The sequence below is a fragment of the Ovis aries genome, chromosome 13, assembly GCF_016772045.2.
Source record: "Ovis aries strain OAR_USU_Benz2616 breed Rambouillet chromosome 13, ARS-UI_Ramb_v3.0, whole genome shotgun sequence".
Lineage (NCBI taxonomy): Eukaryota > Metazoa > Chordata > Mammalia > Artiodactyla > Bovidae > Ovis > Ovis aries.
Genome location: NC_056066.1, coordinates 53,548,340 through 53,569,424, shown reverse-complemented (window position 1 = coordinate 53,569,424; position 21,085 = coordinate 53,548,340). Strand labels below are relative to the sequence as shown.

The following is a 21,085-nucleotide window of genomic DNA, read 5'->3' as shown; positions in this document are numbered from 1 at the left end:
AAGAGGGCAGACAGGCGGTGTGTGAGAGCAAAGCTGTATGGAGTTTTTCTCCGGGCTCTTTGAAGATTTCCCAGAGGAGTTAGAAAAAGGTGTCATTAGGTGACAGCTGTTAAGCGTCTTGGCACAGGATAAATGGGCGCCTTGGGGTTTCCTGCAGCGCCACTGGTTTCACCACCCGCTCAGACATCGGGCCTGCTCGGGATGCCAACGATCCTGTGGATGACCGCCATGCGCCCCCAGGCAAGAGGACTGTTGGGGACCAGATGAAGAAGAGCCAGGCTGCAGATGACGATGATGAGGATCTTAATGACACCAATTATGATGAGGTGACTTGTGTGGGACACTGTGCTGTGGGCATTTGATGAGGGGCTTGGAGTAATGGGTATATTGACTGTTTTAGCTACTCAAGGTTAGGGGACAGCGTGTACAGAGTGTGAGGGGGAGCAGGACAAATACAACGAAATGTGCCCTTTTGTGGTTGCTTCAGAAGAGATGCACTTGCTAATATTAGAACTGTCACACTGACGTATCTTGGCTGGTCTTTAAAGATGAAAATTTTTTTCTGAAACTAATTTTTCTTATTCTTTTTTGGGGGCTGTGCTGGGTCTTCATTGCTGCACGAACTTTCTTTAGTTGTGGCAAACAGAGGCTACTCTCCAGTTGCAGTGGGAAGGCTTCTCATGTAGTGGCTTCAGTTGTTGCAGTTCCCGGGCTCTCCAGCACAGGCTTAAGAGTTGTGCTTGGGCTGCTTGCTCTGAGACATGTGGGATCTTCCTGGATCAGGGATTAAACCCATGTCACCTGCATTGGCAGGTGGATTTCTTCACCACTGAGCCACCAGGAAAGCCCTTATGAGGGGAATTATAAGTGGAGTTGCTGGTAATGTTTGTCTTCATTTGCGTTAGTTCTCATCTTTCTAGTTAATTCTTGTTTGGTCTATGAGGTTTTCTATAGATATATTACAACAGATGGTATTTTTCCTCAGAGGAAAAGGTTTTTAAAATTTTAATTTTGAAATAAAAAAATAAAAATTTAATTTTGAAATAATTTTAAAGTTATAGAGATGTTTCAAAAATAGTATGGAGACTTCCTGCATATCCTTCACAGTTTCTCCTCATCTCGCTTAGAGTTGGACTGATCGACTTCACTTTTACTTTTCACTTTCATGCTTTGGAGAAGGAAATGGCAACCCACTCCAATGTTCTTGCCTGGAGAATCCCAGGGACTGGGGAGCCTGGTGGGCTCCCGTCTATGGGGTCGCACAGAGTCGGAGACGACTAAAGCGACTTAGCAGCAGCAGCAGTACTATTATTGTGTTTTTTTTAAATTTACTTATTTATTCTTGGTCGTGCAGCACGGCATGTGTGATCTGAGTTCCCCAACCAGGGACTGAACCAGCACCCTCTGCTTGGCGGTGCATTGGAAACCACTGGACCACCAGGGAAAGTCCTATTTTTATTTTTTTAAGTTTTTACATATTTTTATTTTCATTTTTATTTTAAGGTATAGCTGATTTACAATACTGTATTTCTGCTGTATAGCAAAGTGATTCAGTTATACACTTATATACATTCTTTTTTATATTCTTTTCCATTATGGTTTATCCCAGGATATTGAATTTAGTTTTCTATGCACCCTAGAACTATTATTGAAACCAGGAAATTAACATTGGCAGAGCACTATTAACCTATAGATCTTACTTCAGTTCCCCTGGTTTTTCCACCTGTGTCTTGACTCCTGCCTGGGACCCGATCCAGGATCCCACCCTGCATCTTGTGTCTCCTTAGTCTCTTCTCATTGGTGTAGATACTCTCTCTTGCATGCCCTTGACAATTTTGAAGGGCAGCTATTTTGTTATCCTTCAATTTGGGTTTAACTACTTGAAAAAAAATTGTTGAGCTAGTATTTTGCAACTAGATGTGTTCTGTTGCTGCCAGTGGGGGTTGTATTGGAGGAGAAGCTGCTCCTCTAAGAATGTTGTTTGGTTCTCAGTTTAACGGCTATGCTGGGAGTCTCTTCTCGAGTGGGCCCTATGAAAAAGATGATGAGGAAGCAGATGCTATCTATGCAGCCCTGGATAAAAGGATGGATGAAAGAAGGAAAGAGAGAAGGTAAGACAGATTATCACTCTTCACTCTGTGTTTATCTTACTTGGGGGAGAAAATGTGTTTGTTTTTAGGCTCACTGTGTAGCCTGTGGGATCTTCATTCCCCAATAGGATTGAACCTGTGACCCCTGCAGTGGAAGTGTGGAGTCCTAACCACTGGACTGCTGCAGAAGTCCGAATAAAACTTTGATTTATTTCAGACTTCGGGAAAAGTTGCAAGAATAAGACGTCTGTCTGCTCAGCTTTGAGGTTGCCTGTAGCTTGGTCTGTGACTGTTTCCCAGTAGCCTCAGGGCCTACGGACTAGAGGGAGAGTTTAGGAACTCCTTGTTTCACTTTCTGGAAATCCACAGAATTGGGCGGATTATTCTGACTATGCATTGGGTTTACCATCTTTGAAATGGGTATAGTGATATTGATGAGTGTATATTAAGTAATTTGGAGATTCACTGAAGATAGCAAATGACCATCGAAATCCTGGGCAGGCAGCTGTGTCTGGAGAGTCTTGTTGCTCATGTCGTTGTTAGGCTGGGCTAGTAGGGACAGACTGCAGTGAGCTGGAGGGCAAGAGGCTCAGGCAGGCTTAGGTAAGACCCACCCTCTCCCTGCCCCACACAGGGCCCTCGTGTTTTCCCTCTGGTAGCTCAGTTGGGTGTGTAACACTGATCTTGGGCTGGCATGTCTGTCCTTGTTACCTCAGTGGCAGCTTTCTGGTTCCTTGTCCTTTACTGGGGAAATTTATGCGAAGTAAACACAGGACTATAATAAGTTTTATTGCTTATTAAAATAAGTTTTATTGCTTTATAAATTTTTTATATTTTTTACTACATAAAGAATGCATTCTCACTGTGGAATATTAGAACAGGCAGGTTTAAGTTTAGGTAAAAGAGTAATGTTTATTCATAAGCCTGGAAGGTGACAGGTAACATTTTGTTTACTTTTTTTTTCTACTGCTCATTAAACATAGAGTTCTCTTACTTCTCATACGTAGAATTTTAATTTTTTGAAGATCTTATTAAAGGCGTGAACTTCTGTTTTTCAGAGAAGTTTTTTTAATCAAGAGTATCATTATTTTTAAAATTTATATTTTAATTGGAGGAAAATTGCTTTACAGTGTTGTGTTGGTTTCTGCCATACAACAATACAAAAATATGGAACACTTCGCGAATTTGCGTGTCATCATAGTACATGCATGAATGCATACATGTGTGCTCAGTGGTGTCTGACTCTGCGATCCCATGGACTGTAGCTTGCCAGGCTCCTCTGTCCAGGAATTTCCCAGGCAAGAGTACTAGAGTGAGTTGCCAGTTCCTATTCCAGGAGATCTTCTCAACCCAGGGATCAAACTCGTGTCTCTTGTGTCTCCTGCGTCGGCAGGCAGATTCTTGACTACTGCGCCCCCTGGGAAGCCCCGTCCTTATGCAGGGGCCATGCTAGTCTTCTCTGTATTGTTCCAGTTTTATTGTATGTGCTGCTGAAATGAGCACCAAGGGAGTTTTTTTAAAAGCACATTCTTTAATGTGCCTGAGTTTATATGTCTTGTAATTAAGTGGTTTTGTGTGTTAAAAACTTGATTGCAATCTTCTGGAATTCATTTAAGAAAACCTGAGTGACATGTATACATTCAGAAGGTTGTATTAAGTAACTTTAGGCCACGTAGCCTGCACTGTTCAGTTTGCGCATTTGCTTGGCCTGCTTCTGCCGGTGGGCTTTGCTGGGTCCTTTCAGGTCAGTTTGTCCTGGCACTGAGTGGTCCATCTTTGTTAACCTGATAGCTGGTTATCATCGTACTGCCTTTCCCAATCAGGATAGTCAGAACCGCTTCTTGGGCACATCCCCTAGGCACACACACCCCACCCCACCCCTTTACTGAATGACTGCCCACTTCCTTAGGGTGCCTTTTGTTGCCCTGTCAGTGTTTCTGGTGGATTAGAAGTTGGAACCCAAAGTTTGATTCAAATCACATGGAATGTCATTGGCCAGAAAACCATGAGCTGTGATGATGGACTGTCTCTGGTCCACAGAGAGGTTTTTGTCTTTTCCAAGCACATCATTCGTCAGTGTACATTCAGATTCCTATCTAACCTTATGGAGGAAAGCATGAATCTCAGTGTTGTGAAGTCATTACCATTGGACTGGCGTCCCTCTGGTTTAGCTCACTTGGTTGACTCGCTGTCATCGTTGCCCACTGCTCTCTGTGTTCACATCAGCCTGGGCTGAGTCACCAGGAACCCATTTGGATGGGCAGCTAGGGCTGTGGTTCATCTTTCCTCCCGAGATAAGTATTGTAATATGGCCCTACCTTTGAGATTTTATGGAATTTTAAAGCAGTAAATATACTTGTGTCATGAAGAAGTGCATGGCAACCCACTCCAGTATTCTTGCCTGGAGAATCCCCATGGACAAAGTAGGCTGGCGGGCTACAGCCCATGGGGTCACAAAGAGTCGGACATGACTGAGCAACTAAGCACAGCACATACTTGTGTCAAATGCAAGTGTTTATTGTAATAAGACAACTGTTTAGTTTTTATCAGGTAGCAAATTGAGTTATTTGTGCATGTGTCCATTGTTGCCTTAAAATAGATTTGATTAGCTGCTTAGTGTGTGAAATTACTCTTGTTGGTGATTTAATTAGGAAGGATAATAAAGTGACTTGTTTCAGAATGGACATTCAGGATTTCTAATGTGTACACATATTTTATTTCTAGGGAGCAAAGGGAGAAAGAAGAAATTGAGAAATATCGCATGGAGCGTCCCAAAATTCAGCAGCAGTTCTCAGATCTCAAAGTGAGCAGACGAGTGACCTGCTATTCCTCATGCCTTTTCCAGCAGAGAACAGAGCCTGTGGGGCTCAGTGATGAAGCTCTGCTCTGTGTTTTGTTCAGAGGGTGGGAGAAGGGCCCTGCATGCAGAAAGCTCCTCACCAGAGCAGGTGGGACAGAGGGGCTGATTTTCTTGTAACTTTGTAGCAGTATCATTTAGATGTCAGGTTTTCTGAGCCTGCCCTCTGGGCTTTGACAGAACAACTTACATCTGAGTGAAGCAGAGCAGATCCAACAGGTTGATTTTTCTAAGTGAAGTAGAGAAATATGTCTGCATCAGAGCCCTTCCTTCAGGCACTGTGTTTGGGTGATAGGGGTCAGGGAGAAGGTAGTTTTTCTGGTGCCTGTGAAATTCTGCCAGAGAATTAATGTTTTGGGGGGCATGGTGTTTCCAGAGGAAACTGGCAGAAGTCACAGAAGAAGAGTGGCTAAGCATCCCTGAGGTTGGCGATGCCAGAAACAAACGCCAGCGGAATCCCCGCTATGAGAAGCTGACCCCAGTTCCCGACAGTTTCTTCGCCAAACATTTACAGACTGGAGAGAACCACACTTCAGTGGATCCCCGGCAAACTGTGAGCCTCCACAGAAACAGTGGACAGGGCTCCTTCCATGTGGTCACACAGACTAGTGGTGGGAGCGGTGGGTGGGAGGGGCAGGGGCTGGAGTCCATCTGACAGTTCAGATGTTAGGCTCCAGTGGAAAGACTTCGGAGAGATGAGAATTAAATGCATGAAAATCCAGGCCAACCTTTGTCCTTGCTCCCCCAGCAATTTGGAGGCCTGAACACACCCTATCCAGGCGGACTGAACACCCCATACCCGGGTGGGATGACACCTGGGTTGATGACACCTGGCACAGGTGAGCTGGACATGAGGAAGATTGGCCAAGCCAGGAACACTCTGATGGACATGAGGCTGAGCCAGGTGAGAGTTATTTTCCTATAGATTATATTAAATAATTTTGTTTTTGCTTATTAAATTTATATACATTTGTGAAAAGTTCACCTTTTGAAGTGCTTTGTTGTGTGTTAAACAGACCTGTGATGTGTCCAGTTACACAGAGTGGTAGGATTCTGCGCCAGGCTGGTCCTCTGGGGTGGGTACAGGTGTGTTGCACTCGGTGCCAGCAGCAAAGGTTTGCCGCCTGGTGTGGTTCTCCTGCTCCCTCAGGGGCTGGGGTCTGTGGCAGGTAACGGGGCTGCCTGAGGAGCAGCCCAAACACGCACTCACGACGAGCCACGTGCTTAGTGTTGATGTCACTTAATGCTCTTCCCTCTTTACGTGAAAATTAAACGTGTGTGTCCCTCCCACACCTGAGTGAGTTGTTGTGTCCTTATGGGGTGTGTGCTTGGTTCCTGGCTCCAGAAAACCTTGGCTGGATACAGACCCTTTCACCTTATGACATTCTGGTCAGAAACAGTGAAGGACAATGCTTTCAAATTTAACTGTGTACAGATTAAAAACTTTTGCACGACAGAAAGCACCATAAAGTCAAAAGAATCTGCAAATGAGGAAGGAGTTGTCATCCTTATGAAAGCCAGACCCAGAGTAGTGTCTGTGTTGAAGAGAGTGAATCTGCACAGATGGATCTGCACACCCACACCACTGGGAACACTTCGTGTTTAACGTTTTTACAGAAAAGATTCACACATATGAGAAACATAAAAACAGCAGAGTGAACTACTCAACCATTCCTGTTGATGCAGTGTGAAATTTTTAAATTTAAATTGAGCTTTTGCTATACTTGAGTTTTTATAAAGAGCAAATATTTTATTGGAGAAAAACAGCTTACTGATCCAAAAAATTGCACATTTTTGTGTTGCTAAATACATGTTTATAGACTGGAAAGTAGTTCACTATGAGTATCATGGTTTAGTCTTTGGTTGATAGATCCTTTGGGTGGTTTCTACATTTTTGTGATCACAGACTATGTTTTGATGAGCTCCTCGTGCTTCTGTCTTTGCAGATTTAGGTGAACGTTTTTTAAACTTTTTAAAAATAATATTTTTAAAGTGGCATTGTTAGGTTGGCGTATTTCCACTTAGGTGCCAAAGTGTCTCTCAAAGTCAGGATATCTTGTACTCAGCAACATGGGGGAGCTGACCTCTGTCTTTGCCTGTCTGAGGGGCAAAACCTGTCCCCTCAAGAGCCTCCACTTACTCTGCATACTTGTACATGGTGAAAATGAGTGTCATTTATGTTCCATGGATCTAGTTTGTTGTTTATTGTCGTGTGTAAAATATGGGTTTTTTTTTTAAAGAAGGCTTTATTGTAATTTTTTTGTGCTAAAATATTTTTTTAAGATAAAAATTTATAGTTTCAATCGTTGAAACTTTTTTTGGTTGTGTTGGGTCTTGGTTGCTGTGCGTGGGCCTTCTCTAGTTGCAGCAAACGGGGACTACTCTTCATTGTGGCGCTCAGGCGTCATTGCAGTGGCTTTTCTTGTTGCAAAGCACAGGTTCAGGTGCACAGGCTTCAGTAGTTGTGGCGCACAGGCTTAGTTGCTCCACGGCATGTGGAATCTTCCTGGACCAGGGGTCAAACCCATCTCATCAGGCAGATTCTTATCCACTGTACCACCAGGGAGGTTCCAGTTTTAGCCAATTTTAAGTATATAGGTCAGGGGCATTAAGTACATCCATATTGTGCCCCATCACCACCATCATCTCAGAACTTTCTCATCTTCCCAAACTGAGCCTCTCACTCCCCATCCCCTGGCCCACATCCTGTGTTCTGTCTGAATTGATTACTCTGGGACCTCGTGAATAGGTTCATACAGTGATTGACTGTTAGTGATTGGTTTATTTCACTTAGCTTCATTTGTGTCCTCAAGGCTCATGCATGTTGTAGCAGGAATCAGGATTTTCTTCCTTTTTAAAGCTGAGTGAGGGACTGCCTTGGTGGTCCAGTGGCTAAGACTCTGAGCTGTCAATGCAGGGGGCCCAGGTTCCATCCGTAGTCAGGCAGCTAGATGCCACATACTGCAATTAAAGATCCTGCCTGCCATAATGAAGACTGAGGATCCCGGGTTCCACAACTAAGACCTGGTGCAGCCAAGTAAATAAATACTAAAAAAAAAAGCTTAATGGTACTTCATTGTATGTATGTATAAACCACATTTTGTTTACTCTTCATCTGTCATGACACTTCTACCATTTGGCAATTGTGACAGTTGCTGCTGTGAGCCTTGGTGTACCTGTTCAGGTCTCTGTTTTTACTTCCTTTCAGTATGAACTCAGAAGTGGGATTTCTGGATCATGTGTTAATTCTCGGTTTACTTCTTTGAAGAACCTCCATACCATTTTCCAGCAGGCCACCACTGTGCAAGGGCTCCAGTTTCTCTGCATCCTTGACAACACTGGTTATTTTCTGACATTTTCCTAGTAGCTGTCCTCATGGGTGTGAGGTGGTAGCTTATTGTGGTTTTCACTGGCATTTCCCTGATTCATGATGTTGAACATCTTTGAACATCTTCTCATGTGCTTGTTGGTCATTTGTATCTCTTTTTTGGAGAGATGTCTGTTCAAGTCATTGGCCCATTTTTTTTAAGAACTTGATTTTTTGGCTGTGCTGTGTGGCTTGCAGGATCTTATTTCCCCCTCCAGGGATTGAACCTGGGCCTTTGACAGTGAAAGCACTAAGACCTGACCACTGGACTGCCAGGGAGTTCCCTGGGTGGTTTGTTCTGTTGAGTTTTAAGAGTTTTCTTTGTGTTTTAGATAACAATTCTTTATCCGATATGTCTCCTCTAAATGTTTTCTCCTGGCTGTGGCCTGTTTTCCTTCTCTTGACAGTGTCTTTCACAGAAAGAAATTTTTAATTCTGATGAAGTCCAGCTTATCAGTTCTTCCCGTCATGAATTGTGCCTTTTATGTGGTATCTAAAAAGGTCATTGCCAAACCTCAGGTCATGTCAGTTTTCTCCTATGTTATTGTCTGTGAGTTTTATAGTTCTGCATTTTATTTAAGTCTGTAATTCCCACTCCTTTTTTTTTAAACTTAAACTACATATAGCATACTAATTTTTAATTTATTTTTAAATTAAATTAAAAAAATTTTTTTGGCTGCCTCACATGGCATATCAGGTCTTAGTCCCCTGACCAGGGATCAAACCTGTGTCCCCTGCATTGGAAGTGCAGAGTCTTAACCACTTAACCAGAGTCAGGACCACCAGGGAAATTCTGTGATTCCTTTTGAGTTAACTTTTATAAAGAGTGTAAAAATCTGTGTCTCAATTTACATTTTGTTTTTTAATTAATTAACTTTGGGCTGTGCTCTTTCGTCGTTGCTGCTCAGGCTTTTCCTGTAGTTGCGGTGTACAGGCTTCTCATTGCATTGGCTTCTCTTGTCAAGCACAGGCTTTAGGATGCTCAAGCTTCAGTAGCTGTGACACATTGGCTCAGTAGTTGCAGCTCCTGGGCTCTAGAGCACAGGCTCAGTAGTTGTGGTGCACAGGCTTAGTGGAAGCATGTGGAATCTTCCCGGATCCAGGATCAAACCCAGGTCTTCTGCATTGGGGTTCTTTACCATTGAGCCACAAGGGCAGCCCTTCAGTTCGTGTTTTGCATGTGGGTGTCCACTTGTTTCATGCCATTTGTCAACAAAGATTCTTTCTACATTGTGTTGCCTTTGCTCCTTTGTCAGACATTAGTTGGCTGAACTTGTGTGGAACTATTTCTGGGTTCTCTGTTCTGTTGACCAGTTTGTCTTTTTTTCCCCATTACTACACTCTCATCATAAGTCTTTAAGTTGGGTTGTATTCTCCAAGTTTGTTCTTCTGCTTTTGTGTTGCGTTGGCTGCTCTGGATCTCTTACCTCCTCCCCATATAAACTTTAGAATCAGCTTGTCAGTATTGCAGGTAACTTGCGGGGATTTTGACTGGGGACACGTTGAATCTCCAGATCAGGGTGGGAAGAACTGACATTGCGTGACCGCACTAAGTTTTCTGACGTGAGCACGAAAACTCTGTCCATTGATTTAGTGTTTGATTTCATTCATTAAGATTTTGTAGTTTTCTTCTTATAGATCTTGTGTGTATTTATTAGATTAATTTTCTAGGTACGATTGACCCTGAACTTTGTGGGGTTTAGGGGCATTGGCCTGTGTTCACTGAAGGACTGTCCATATGGGTGGTCCCACGGCAGTGGGTTCAGCTAGCTACAAATTGCATAGCACTCTGGTACATGCTGAGGAGGAGAATCCAATTGTAAGTGGACCCATGCAGTTCAAACCTGTGGTAAGGATGCATTGTGTTTCACAGTTTTGGGTACTCCTCTAAGTATTGTTGTGTTTCTACTTTTAGATTCTGAGTGTTCCCTGCTGGTGTGTGGGATAGAGATAGGTGTTAACCTTGTGTTCTGCAGCCCTGCTGTGACTACCTGTTAATTCTGGGAGGTTTTTGTTGATTCTTCTGGATATTCTACAGAGATAATCCGTTACCTGCAAATGGAGGGAGTTTGATTTTTTCATTCTCATTGCTTAAGTTACCTGCAAACAAAGGGAGTTTTATTTCTTTTTTTGTATCACTTTTCCTTTCATCCTTTTCTTCTCTTGCTGCAATTTTGATAATTTTTTACCCAGGCTTTTGTGTGTGTGTGTGTGTGTGTGTGTGTATGGTTGTCATGGCAACTTTAAGACTCACAGCTTTTAAAAACAATTAATTAATTAATTTTTTGGCTGTGCCAGGTCTTAGTTGCAGCCTGTGGGATCTAACTGTCTGACCAGGGATTGAACCCAGGCCCCTGCATTGGGAGTGTGGAGTCTTAGCCACTGGACCACCAGGAAAGTCTCTTGTGACTCACAACTTGAGAGAATACTACAGTGAATTGCTGTGTGAAAATGTAAAGAACTCTGACTTCTGGGTTTCACTCATTCTTGGTTGGCCTTATGTTCAGTTGGGTTTTCCCCCTAGGACTTTATGGTTTCCTTTTTTTAATGTAAGTTTTTGTTCTGTATAGGTGAAATTTGCTCATTATTGTTACAAACTATTGTTTGAGTAAGTTTTCATTCTTTAAAAGTTTCTGTGTCCACTGATAGTTGGGATTATGGGAAGGGGTTTAGGGACCCTCCAAGGACTTCATTCCAGGCATTCCTGGCTCTGTCCAACCAACTGGGCTCGGCCTGTCTTGCAGGTGTCTGACTCGGTGAGTGGGCAGACTGTGGTCGACCCCAAAGGCTATCTGACGGATTTGAATTCCATGATTCCGACCCACGGAGGGGATATCAAGTAAGTACACTGGAGGGCTGGCGGCTGGGTAGGCTCAGGTTCCTGGGAACTTATTGGATTTTATTTGAAAAATATGCAGCCAAAATGTGACTATTCTGAGAAACAGTGGAATTGATTGATTTTCCATTCAAAGTATGTGGATGTTAAATTTGTTACAGGTAATATTCAAAATCTATGTGTATGCCAAACTAGTGAGCAGTTTGCTAATTGTCTCCCATGCTTCTGACCTAGTTCTGGTACTCAGTGCCTATGTGCATGGAGGTGCAGTAGGCTTGGGAGGGTGCCGACCAAGTTCTCACTGGTTCTGTCACCAGGGACATCTGATGTGACAGTTGGATGTTGTGTCCATGGGGTTGCCTCCTCTGGCCAGGCCCATATGCAGCACATGGCAGTCTGACCCTGTGCTTTCTTGCCTGCACAGTGACATCAAGAAGGCAAGATTGCTCCTCAAGTCTGTTCGGGAAACAAACCCTCACCACCCACCAGCCTGGATCGCATCAGCCCGCCTGGAAGAAGTCACTGGCAAGCTGCAAGTGGCTCGGAACCTCATCATGAAAGGGACAGAGATGTGCCCCAAGGTAGGGACCCTCCCTAAGGTTGCACCACATCCTTGAGGGGCCTTGGCAGCTAGGCTGCGCCAGAGGCTATGGAAGTGAGCTGAACTTAGAGGGGATTCTTTGCCCCCTTTTGGTGTCGAAGCTCCAGGCAGTGGGACAGGGAGTGGGGAAGAGGAGGAAAAAGCAGGAAAGGGCTTTTCCTGCTTATTTTCACTTGGAGTGAAAACTTGACTGCCACTTGTTCAACAGATAACCTTAATGATAGAGAGCAAGACTGGTCAGCCCTTCCCCCTTCCTGATGTCAGAACCTGGAAGTGGGCCTCACCCTTAGGGGGTGTGATGATCAGCTCTAGAAAGTCCTGAGACCCTCAGAACTACAGGCTGACTGTGAAGGCTGGGGCACCCTGACAGTGGGAGGCGTCCTGTGAATTCTTCCCCCGGACATGAGCATTGATCCGAAATTCCCCAGCAGATGCATGACCGCCTGCCTGCCTGTGTGTCCCCACCTTGTCCATGGGGTGACTTCTTCCCCAGAGGGCTGGCTGTCCTCTCCTCACAATGTGGTGATGTGTCTTTCCCATGTACAGATGTACTGTAGCCACATTCCCACGTGTGGGGGTTTCAAGGGGTGTCTGGGGCAGGCGTGCCTATGGGTCTGATAAACCCAGCCCCTCCTGTTTCTGAGACTCGTGTGTGCCCCTCAGGGGTGCCTACCACCTGGCCAGCCTGACATACCTCACCAACCTGTTCTTCTGTCCCACAGAGTGAGGATGTGTGGCTGGAGGCAGCCAGGTTGCAGCCTGGGGACACAGCCAAAGCCGTGGTGGCCCAAGCTGTCCGTCACCTCCCACAGTCCGTTAGGATTTACATCAGAGCAGCAGAGCTGGAGACAGACATCCGTGCCAAAAAGCGGGTTCTTCGTAAAGGTGAGCTTCCCTTAGGGGCCTGGCAGGAGTGGTGCTGCCGGGCTGCATCCCCGAAGGTAAAGGGGTGCCGCCTCCCTGCCCCGGTGCTAGCCAAGGGAGCTGCCTCACCACTGCTCTGCTCGGGCTCTACTGGCAGGGTTCGAGAGTGGTAGATGTTTTTCAGGCTTTATTTTGGGCTATGTTGGTCCTGCCCTTGGACAGTCTTCAGGGAAACTTCTGGTTGCGGTGCTTGGGTTGGGACCTCACACCTGCCTCTTCCTGCTACATGACCTTGCGTGGGGGCAGTTGCTCTGTGTCCCCGGTGGGCCACACTGTGGGCCCGCTGTGCCGAATGAGGGAGCTGCTTAAAGCAACTTCATGATTGCTGGCTGTCCTGTCTCTTACCCCCAGCAGGCAGGAGGTGCCACTTGGTTCTGAGTCTTTACTGCCTGGGTGGTCGCACCACAGAAGCACAGAAGCACATTAATTAGCTCCTTCCCATCTTGTGAAGCTCCTGCAGGGCAGTGTGTTGGCTTATGTGCCATTGGCTCATGTCACTGAACGGTTTGCACATCAGGGAAACTGAGTCCACCTGGGAATCACCGCCAAGACAGAGCTTCTGTGGGTAGTTTGTCTTTTATTATTCCAGAGTGAGCAAAGAACAGTGTTGCTCCTTGACTGGAGCTGTGGGGAGGTGCTGCTGGTGACGCTCATTCCAGATTCAGCACCTGTTGGTCGGAGGCCTGACCTGGAGTAAGGCTGTGCTGGTGGCTGGCTCCCCCTGAATTGTAACATGGGTAAAATAGGTGTGTTTTATGGAATTGAGGGTAGCTTGTAGTGGGTGCTCTGAAGTGTGTGTTTGCATGAGCCATCGGAGATGCTCGGGTTGTGGACTGCAGCTTCTGATGTTTTAGTGTGTGTTTGATAGGGGCCAGGTGGTGGCCACCTTGTGTGTGACCCTGAACGTGCGTGAGTATGTGTACATTCCAGTGTGTTGTCCTCTCTTGGGTCTCGTTTCTTGATTGCAGCCCTGTTGCACTTAAAATGAGGCTGGGGTGGAAAGTTAGCACCTGTCTTGGTTTATAAAAATCAGCTCATCCCTTTTTAGCCAGCAAAATAGTTCTCTAATGACAAACACAGTAAACTCTGGATAATTAGCACTATTTGTTTAGGAATGCTCTCCTGAATTTCCCCTGCCACAGTGTGATGGATGGTCAGGATGTCTTTGTGGCCACTCCCTGTTCACTCCCAGATTACCTGGGTTCACTTCCAGTTGGCTTCAGATTTGGAGAGGGAACTAGGCCTGGAAGGGGGCCACCAAGGGGTGTCGAGGGATTGGTTTCCAGGCTGTCTGAGGTCTCAAGGGCAGTGGGCCCCCCTGTTCTCATTTCCCTCAGGCTTCCCCAAAGTGGGGAGAGCATGGAACCCTCAGCTGGCCTCTGCCCTGCTCTGCAGGCCTGGTCCTGACTTGACCCATCATCAGAGTGTTTCCACAAACAGTGCTCTTTCTCCAGGTGCTCGGGGCACAGCTGGAGATGCCTGCTTTAGCTCCAGGGAACCCTGACGCTGCTGTGGGAAGGATCTGACGTGTGGAAACTGAGGACAGTTCCTTCCATCAGTGACCGGGGCGGACTATGTGCTGGCCCTCTGTGTCTGCGTGAGCTCTGGGTTTCAGCTAGTGCAGCTGGAGTCCTGGTCCTGTGTTGGGAGAATTTGAGCTTCATGTGCTGCTCTGAGGCCTGAGACCTTAGGTGACTGAGTGGCATGGGGCAGGTACTTGACCTCGAACTGTGTGTTGTCATACGTGAGGACACATGGGCCCAGCTGCAGCTTCCCGTGGGCTGCACTCACGATGAAGGTGTCAGCTCCGTGTTTCTATGCTGGTCATGCAGGCCTGGAGTATGAAGTGGTTTTGTCCCCAGACCGTGCACTCTTAGCTTGCAAGTGAGCACAGGGGCGGCAGCACATTTCCCTTGCTGGGCCTGCAGGCTCTCTAATTTAGACTGTTCCACTCCTGCCCAGGCTGGCCCTTCCTCTTTGGCAGGCCACAGCTTCTGGTGATGACCTTGACCCAGCATGGTGGCTAGTCTCTGGGCAGCACCCCGGTGAGAGCTGGACTGCTCAGAGGTGGTCTGCTTTAGTTCCAGTCCTGTGGGCTATTGATAAAGTGTCAGTGGAGGAGTTCCCAGTCTTTCCTGAGAAGTGGGGACAGCCCTGGGTGTTATGCCCATCACTGGGTGAAATTAATGACCTCCAGTCCACTGGAATGCAGTGTGACCTTGCAAAAGGGGCAGGTGAGGTGGGAGGTCTCTTTCTCTGATATCACTGCTGAGGGGCCATCCCCTTGGTAGTCTTGCTTTCTTGGGCTGCTTCCTGGTGACTGTCACTCCGGGAAGTGAGACGGCACTGCCAGGCCTCAGGGTGCTCGGGGCTGTGGTTGCAGTCTCCCCTCCCATACATGGTGGCAGCTTGGTCTCACCATAGGGGTCAGGGCTCATGTTGCCAGCTAGGCTGGTCCAGCAATACCTGGAGGCCGGAGAGCTGGGTCAGCCTCAGCCTCCATTGCATGAGAACCATGGCCACAAATCTTGGTGGAGACATTGTCCCTTGGGACAAGACCTCTGGATGGTCAAGTTCAAATGTTTGGGGACAGGGACCAGGCTCCCCCAGGCATGGTGACATGTTAACCTGGGGCTGCTTGCCTGTCAGAAGCCCTCCTGGCCCCTGGGTCCTGGCAGAGTGAGAAGTGCCTCTGTCACCACATGTGGCCTCCTGAGAGGGTCCCTCATCTGGCACTAGCCACTGCTGGACTGAGTGACTGGTGTGGTCAGGCCTTGGAAGCCCAGGGGGTGAGCCCTTGACTGCACCTCTTTTGCAGGCTGTGGTGGCGCTGTGATCCTTGCAGAGGCCTGGGCCCCAGCCTGGGGTGTTGTCTTCCACGGCAGGTGGTTCTGGAGTGGCAGCTTGCTTTTTGTCATAGTGGGGAGGTCCCTATGAGCCCTGGACCTTGGGAACCTTTGAAACTGACTTGGGGTAGGCCCTGGGGGTCCTGGGGTATCTCCCCTCCTCCAGTCCAGTTGTCTAGAGCATCTGGGTATGTACTGCTTCCTGCTCAGGAGCCAGAGGGCTGTGTGGCTACCTGGAGCCACTGCCATCTGGTTTGGCTGTGGGAAAGGAGCACCCGTTTGCAGGGCCTGCAGCGGGGAAAAGAAGGGGTGCCCCGTTTATAGGCCTGTAAGGAAGGGGAGCTGCTTCCACTGGAGGAGGAACATGAGAGGCTGTGGGTCCACTGATGCTACATCGTGGAATCAATCTAGTATCTTGTTTCCCACGAGCTTGGCCCATGTGTTTTCTAGAAAGAGTTTCTTTAGGTGCTGTTCTGGCTTCCTGCCTTCATCGGCTGTTAGTCACCGTCATTCCTGCCAGGAGCTGCCAGAGGCCTTGCCTTGTTCTCCCCAGTGCCTTGCTGTGGGGCTTTGTGTTCAGCTGTCTAGTGTTTTGGCCGTTTTGGTAAATTGCATCTGAAGGAAGGGCTGTGCTTGTTAAACAGATTTGGAAGTTTCTGGATTGCAGGATGTCTTGGCCTCTCCTGCTGGCCAACCCCTTCCCCACTGCACCCGGGGGTGCAGCACATGGTTCCTTCGCTCTCGTATCCCTTGGGGTGCAGGCAGGACCCTTACTCCCTGGGCAGGCGTGGACCCCAGAGTTTTTGGCATGTTTTTTCCCCACGGTTCACACGTGGCCTGCAAGGCTGGCCCTTCCTGGGTGGCAGGTGCCTCATCTTCTGATGCTGATCTTCAGGTGTTAACAGGCATGAGATGATACACAGCCCTCTCTGCCACCTTGCTTGCTGATTCAGGGCATCTGTACTGGTCTCTCTGGTGTCTGTCTAGACCCAAGGGACCCATGTGAAATCCTGGCCTGTCCTCAGGGCAGAGACCATCTGGCCGTGCTGGCAGCTGCATGCTCTGCGACACAGTGTCCTGCTTTTGCTTCCCTTTTTCTGTGACCTGGTTTCTTGTTCGACTTTTCCCAGCCCTTGAGCATGTTCCAAACTCAGTTCGCTTGTGGAAGGCGGCTGTGGAGCTGGAAGAGCCAGAAGATGCTAGAATCATGCTCAGCCGAGCTGTGGAGTGCTGCCCCACCAGCGTGGAGGTGAGTCTTCCACCCCGAGGGGGCCTGAGCCTTGAGCTCACCAGGGAGAGCTCTGTGCTGAGCACTCTCCTGCAGGGAGCAGTCTTTCTGGTTCAGCTCCAGGTTTGTCAGTGGGACCTGAGGGTGAAGTGGTGGGGGTGGGGATGCTTGTTTTCCCAGCTGGGGGTGGCTCTGCCTCAGAGCCACTTGGATTTCTTGAGTTTTAGATTTCTGGTTCATAGCATTCTCTGAAGTGACTTTTGGTCGTGGGTCTATGATGTCCAGCCTGTCTTTAATTATCTTATGTGTGTTGTGAAATTCTCCAAACAAAATTAATCTTAATTTATTTACATAAAAATAAATAGAGCCCATACACATTTTTGGTGATGAAATGTTGAGAATCAAAAGCTGGGGTGTGAGAACTCCAGGCAGCTGAACACCCGTGCCCTTTCAGTTTGTGAGGTGACAGTCCTGTCCTGTTTACCTTCTGTCCTAATACTGTGTACCTTTAACCAGTGATTGGAATGTGAGACTGAGGGCCTGTCACCTAGCCACTAGATCAGTCAGAAGTGTAACCAAACAGCTTTCGGATGAGCAGGAAGTGCTGCCGCACATGATCCTGGGCCCTGTTTAAATGGTCCTTGAGAACTCGTGCTGCATCCCATGGAGGGTGCCCCTGACTTGACGGGTCTCTGTGCAGCTCTGGCTCGCCCTGGCAAGGCTGGAGACCTATGAGAATGCCCGCAAGGTCTTAAACAAGGCCCGGGAGAACATCCCTACAGACCGCCACATCTGGATCACAGCCGCCAAACTGGAGGAGGCCAACGGGAACACGCAGATGGTGGAGAAGATCATTGACCGTGCCATCACCTCCCTGCGCGCCAATGGCGTGGAGATTAACCGTGAGCAGTGGATCCAGGTGAGGTCAGCAGGTGCTGTGGTGTCCGCTTTAAGCACGGGTGCCCTCCTGCTCGTTGGAGTCCCTTGGTGGGCCGGGACTTCAGGGTGGCCCCTGAGAGATGCGTCCTCACGCTGGCAGGCAGAGCAGGCATGGGGTGGCCTCTCGTGTCATCGCCTCGTGGCTTCTGTGGTGTGAAACCCTGAGCAGCTCGGGAGACTAGCGTTTTGACACAGTCAGCCCCACTTTTCCAGAAGAGAATATGGTTTAAGAGAGAATGAGCTTCAGTGCATCTGTCACTCTTCTCAACTATGGCCAGCCAGGTCTCTGAAGGTATTCTAATCCAGCCACCAGGCCAGGTGCACTCTCCCGCCTTCTCCCACTGCATGAGCCATTGCATGGGCAGCCAGGAAAAGTGCCTCTTTACCTGCATCCGCCTCGCTCTGTTAGCTGGAGCCCTACGGCCAGCCCCTGTGCTTCACCACTGCCTCTCAGCTTTGGAAGAGGGCCTAGACCCTGCCGCTCTCTGTCCTGTGCCCCTGCTGCCACTGTTCTGCTTACCCTCCTCCCAGTGGCCTCTCTGCTGCTCCAGGTGTCGTCGCTGAGGGCACCTCCCTCCCGCCAAGGGGAGGGTGTTGGGATGCTGTGTCCTGCTCCTGGGCCCCTGCAGCAGTACTGTTTTCGCCCTTCCTGTGGTGGGCATATTTTAAAATTATGGGAACAAGGCCTCATGTATACCCCTGAAGTCTCATTGTCTGGATTCAGCCCCTTTATTAATATTGTTCAGTGCCGTCTAACCATGTCATTCCCATTTTGACATTCTCATACCTTCGTGTGGATCCAGTTTCCAGCTGGTGTCCTCTTTCTTCTGCCTGATGGACTTTGTGACCATTTTTTACAAGCAGGCTTGCTGATGTTCACTTCTTCCAGTCTTTAAATGTCTGTAAAGAGTCTTTACTTCATCTTTATTTACTTCATCTGATGAAGGAAACTTCATCACGTTTCCTCTCAGTGTGGCGCTCTAGGTTGGCAGTCTTTGCTCTCAGTGTTTTTTAAAAACATGGTTCTTGCTGGCCTTGTTTCCAGTGAGACACCTGCTATCATCTTTGCTCTTCTGTACATACATCTCTTTTTAAAAATTTTTAATTAAATTTTAAAAAATGTTTCTAAATTAAAAGATTTAGAAATGCTTTTAAGAATTTTTTTATATCGTTGGTCTTGAGCAGTTTGATTGTAATTTGCTTTGTGTGGTTTTCTTCATATTTCTTGTGTTTGGAGTTCAATGTCTTGGATCTGTGGATTTCCAAATTGTATTAAATTTGGAAAATTTGTGTCCCCTGTTTGTTCTGCTTAACCTCTTTCAGTTATAATTACCTGCACGTTAGGCTACTTGAGCTGTCTCGGAGCTCATGAAGAGCTATTCATTTTTAAAATCATTTTTGTTTTATTTTTAACAGTTTATTAAGCTGTAATTAACATTCTGTAAAATTTCCCCATTTAAAGTGTATAATTCAGTGAGTTTTAGTATTGTATGTTGGGTTATCTTTTAATTGTTTATTATCTGTTACTGAGTTGCAAGAATTTTTTACATAATAGGTACAAGTATGTAATCCGTTATCAGATTGTGTGATTTACAAATATTTGCAACCATTCTGTGGATTGTCTTTTCACTTTGAATGTGTTGCTTGCAGCAGAAGTGTTTGTCAATCTTAATACAGTCTGATTCATTATTTTGTTTTGTTACTTGTGCTTTAGGTGTCGTATCAAAGAAACTTTCTGTAACCTGACGTTATGAGGGTTTGCTCCTCTGTTTTCTAAGATTTTTATTTTTTTGGTGTTTACATTTATGTCTGTGATCCATTTGCACTAAGAGTCGAGCTTCATGCTTTTATAAGTGTGTGGCCCATCACCTGGCTCCTCTGGGTCTCCCCGTGCTGGTCTCCCCCATAGTCCAGCGCTGTGGGGAACCTGGTCCTGCTTGTGGAAGTTCACTGCCAAGTCGCTGTCCTCCACTGGGCTGTGCATCTATGTTGTGCCAGCACCACTGAGTTCTGCATACTGTGGCTTTGTAGGAAGCTTTCAAATCAGGAAATGAGTCCTCCTGCTTTGTTTTTTATAGATTGTTTTGGCTGTGCTTGGTTCTTGTGTTTTCATATGAACTTTAGGATCAACTTGTCAGATCCTGCAAAATAGCCAGAGGGGATGTTGATGGACACTGCATAGAATCTATAGATCAGTTTGGGGACTGTTGCCTTCCTAATAGTAGTAACTCTTCCAATCCATGGGATGTCTTTCCATTCACTTAGTTCTTTTAAAACTTTTTCTTAAAAAAAAAGACTTATTTATTTAATTTGGGGAGCTCTGCTGGGTCTTTGTTGCTGTGCATGGGCTTTCTCTAGTTGTAGTGAGCGGGGGCTGCTCTTCTTTGTGGTGTGCGGTCTTCTCATTGCGGTGGCTTCTCTTGTTGCACAGCATGGGCTCTAGGGCTCAGGGCTTCAGTAGTTGCAACTCGGGTTCTTGAGCACAGTCTCAGCAGTGGTGCAAGGGCTTAGTTGCTCTGTGGCATGTTAGATCCTCCTGAACCAGAGGTCAGACTCGTGTACCCTGCATTGCAAGGTGGACTCTTAACCACTGGACCAAAAGTTTGATTCAGTTCAGTTCAGTCGCTCAGTCGTGTCCGACTCTTTGTGACCCCATGAATCGCAGCACGCCAGGCCTCCCTGTCCATCACCAACTCCCGGAGTTCACTCAGACTCACGTCCATCGAGTCAGTGATGCCATCCAGCCATCTCATCCTCTGTCGTTTCCTTCTCCTCCTGCCCCCAATCCCTCCCAGCATCAGAGTCTTTTCCAATGAGTCAGCTCTTTGCATGAGGTAGCCAAAGTATTGGAGTTTCAGCTTTAGCATCATTCCTTCCAAAGAACACTCAGGACTGATCTCCTTCAGAATGGACTGGTTGGATCTCCTTGCAGTCCAAGGGACTCTCAAGAGTCTTCTCCAACATCACAATTCAAAAGCATCAATTCTTGAGCGCTCAGCTTTCTTCACAGTCCAACTCTCGCATCCATACGTGACCACTGGAAAAACCATAGCCTTGACTAGACGGACCTTTGTTGGCAAAGTAATGTCTCCGCTTTTCAATATGCTATCTAGGTTGGTCATAACTTTTCTTCCAAGGAGTAAGTGTCTTTGAATTTCATGGCTGCAGTCACCATCTGCAGTGACTTTGGAGCCCCAAAAAACAAAGTCTGACACTGTTTCCACTGTTTCCCCATCTATTTCCCATGAAGTGATGGGACCAGATGCCATGATCTTAGTTTTCTGAATGTTGAGCTTTAAGCCAACTTTTTCACTCTCCTCTTTCAAGCCCCTAAAATTTTTTTCGATAATGTTTTAGTATACTAGTATTGCACTTACTTTATGTATTCTAAAGTGTT

General features: G+C 47.0%; 1 protein-coding gene and 1 non-coding gene across 2 annotated transcripts in view; one reads left to right on the top strand and one right to left on the bottom strand.

The window, feature by feature from the left end:
• Nucleotides 1-21,085, top strand: part of PRPF6 (pre-mRNA processing factor 6) — a 35,416-nt gene that overhangs the window by 1,690 nt on the left and 12,641 nt on the right. Inside the window, exons 2-11 of the mRNA XM_012188822.5 lie at nt 158-326; nt 1,993-2,111; nt 4,815-4,893; nt 5,324-5,500; nt 5,696-5,851; nt 11,059-11,153; nt 11,575-11,731; nt 12,474-12,636; nt 16,652-16,770; nt 17,450-17,668. Coding sequence (XP_012044212.2) covers nt 158-326; nt 1,993-2,111; nt 4,815-4,893; nt 5,324-5,500; nt 5,696-5,851; nt 11,059-11,153; nt 11,575-11,731; nt 12,474-12,636; nt 16,652-16,770; nt 17,450-17,668 — 1,453 coding nt within the window. The remainder of the gene's footprint in view (nt 1-157; nt 327-1,992; nt 2,112-4,814; nt 4,894-5,323; nt 5,501-5,695; nt 5,852-11,058; nt 11,154-11,574; nt 11,732-12,473; nt 12,637-16,651; nt 16,771-17,449; nt 17,669-21,085) is intronic.
• Nucleotides 3,487-3,593, bottom strand: LOC114117706 (U6 spliceosomal RNA). Its single transcript, XR_003591363.1, has one exon. It is a non-coding gene; the product is annotated as a U6 spliceosomal RNA (small nuclear RNA).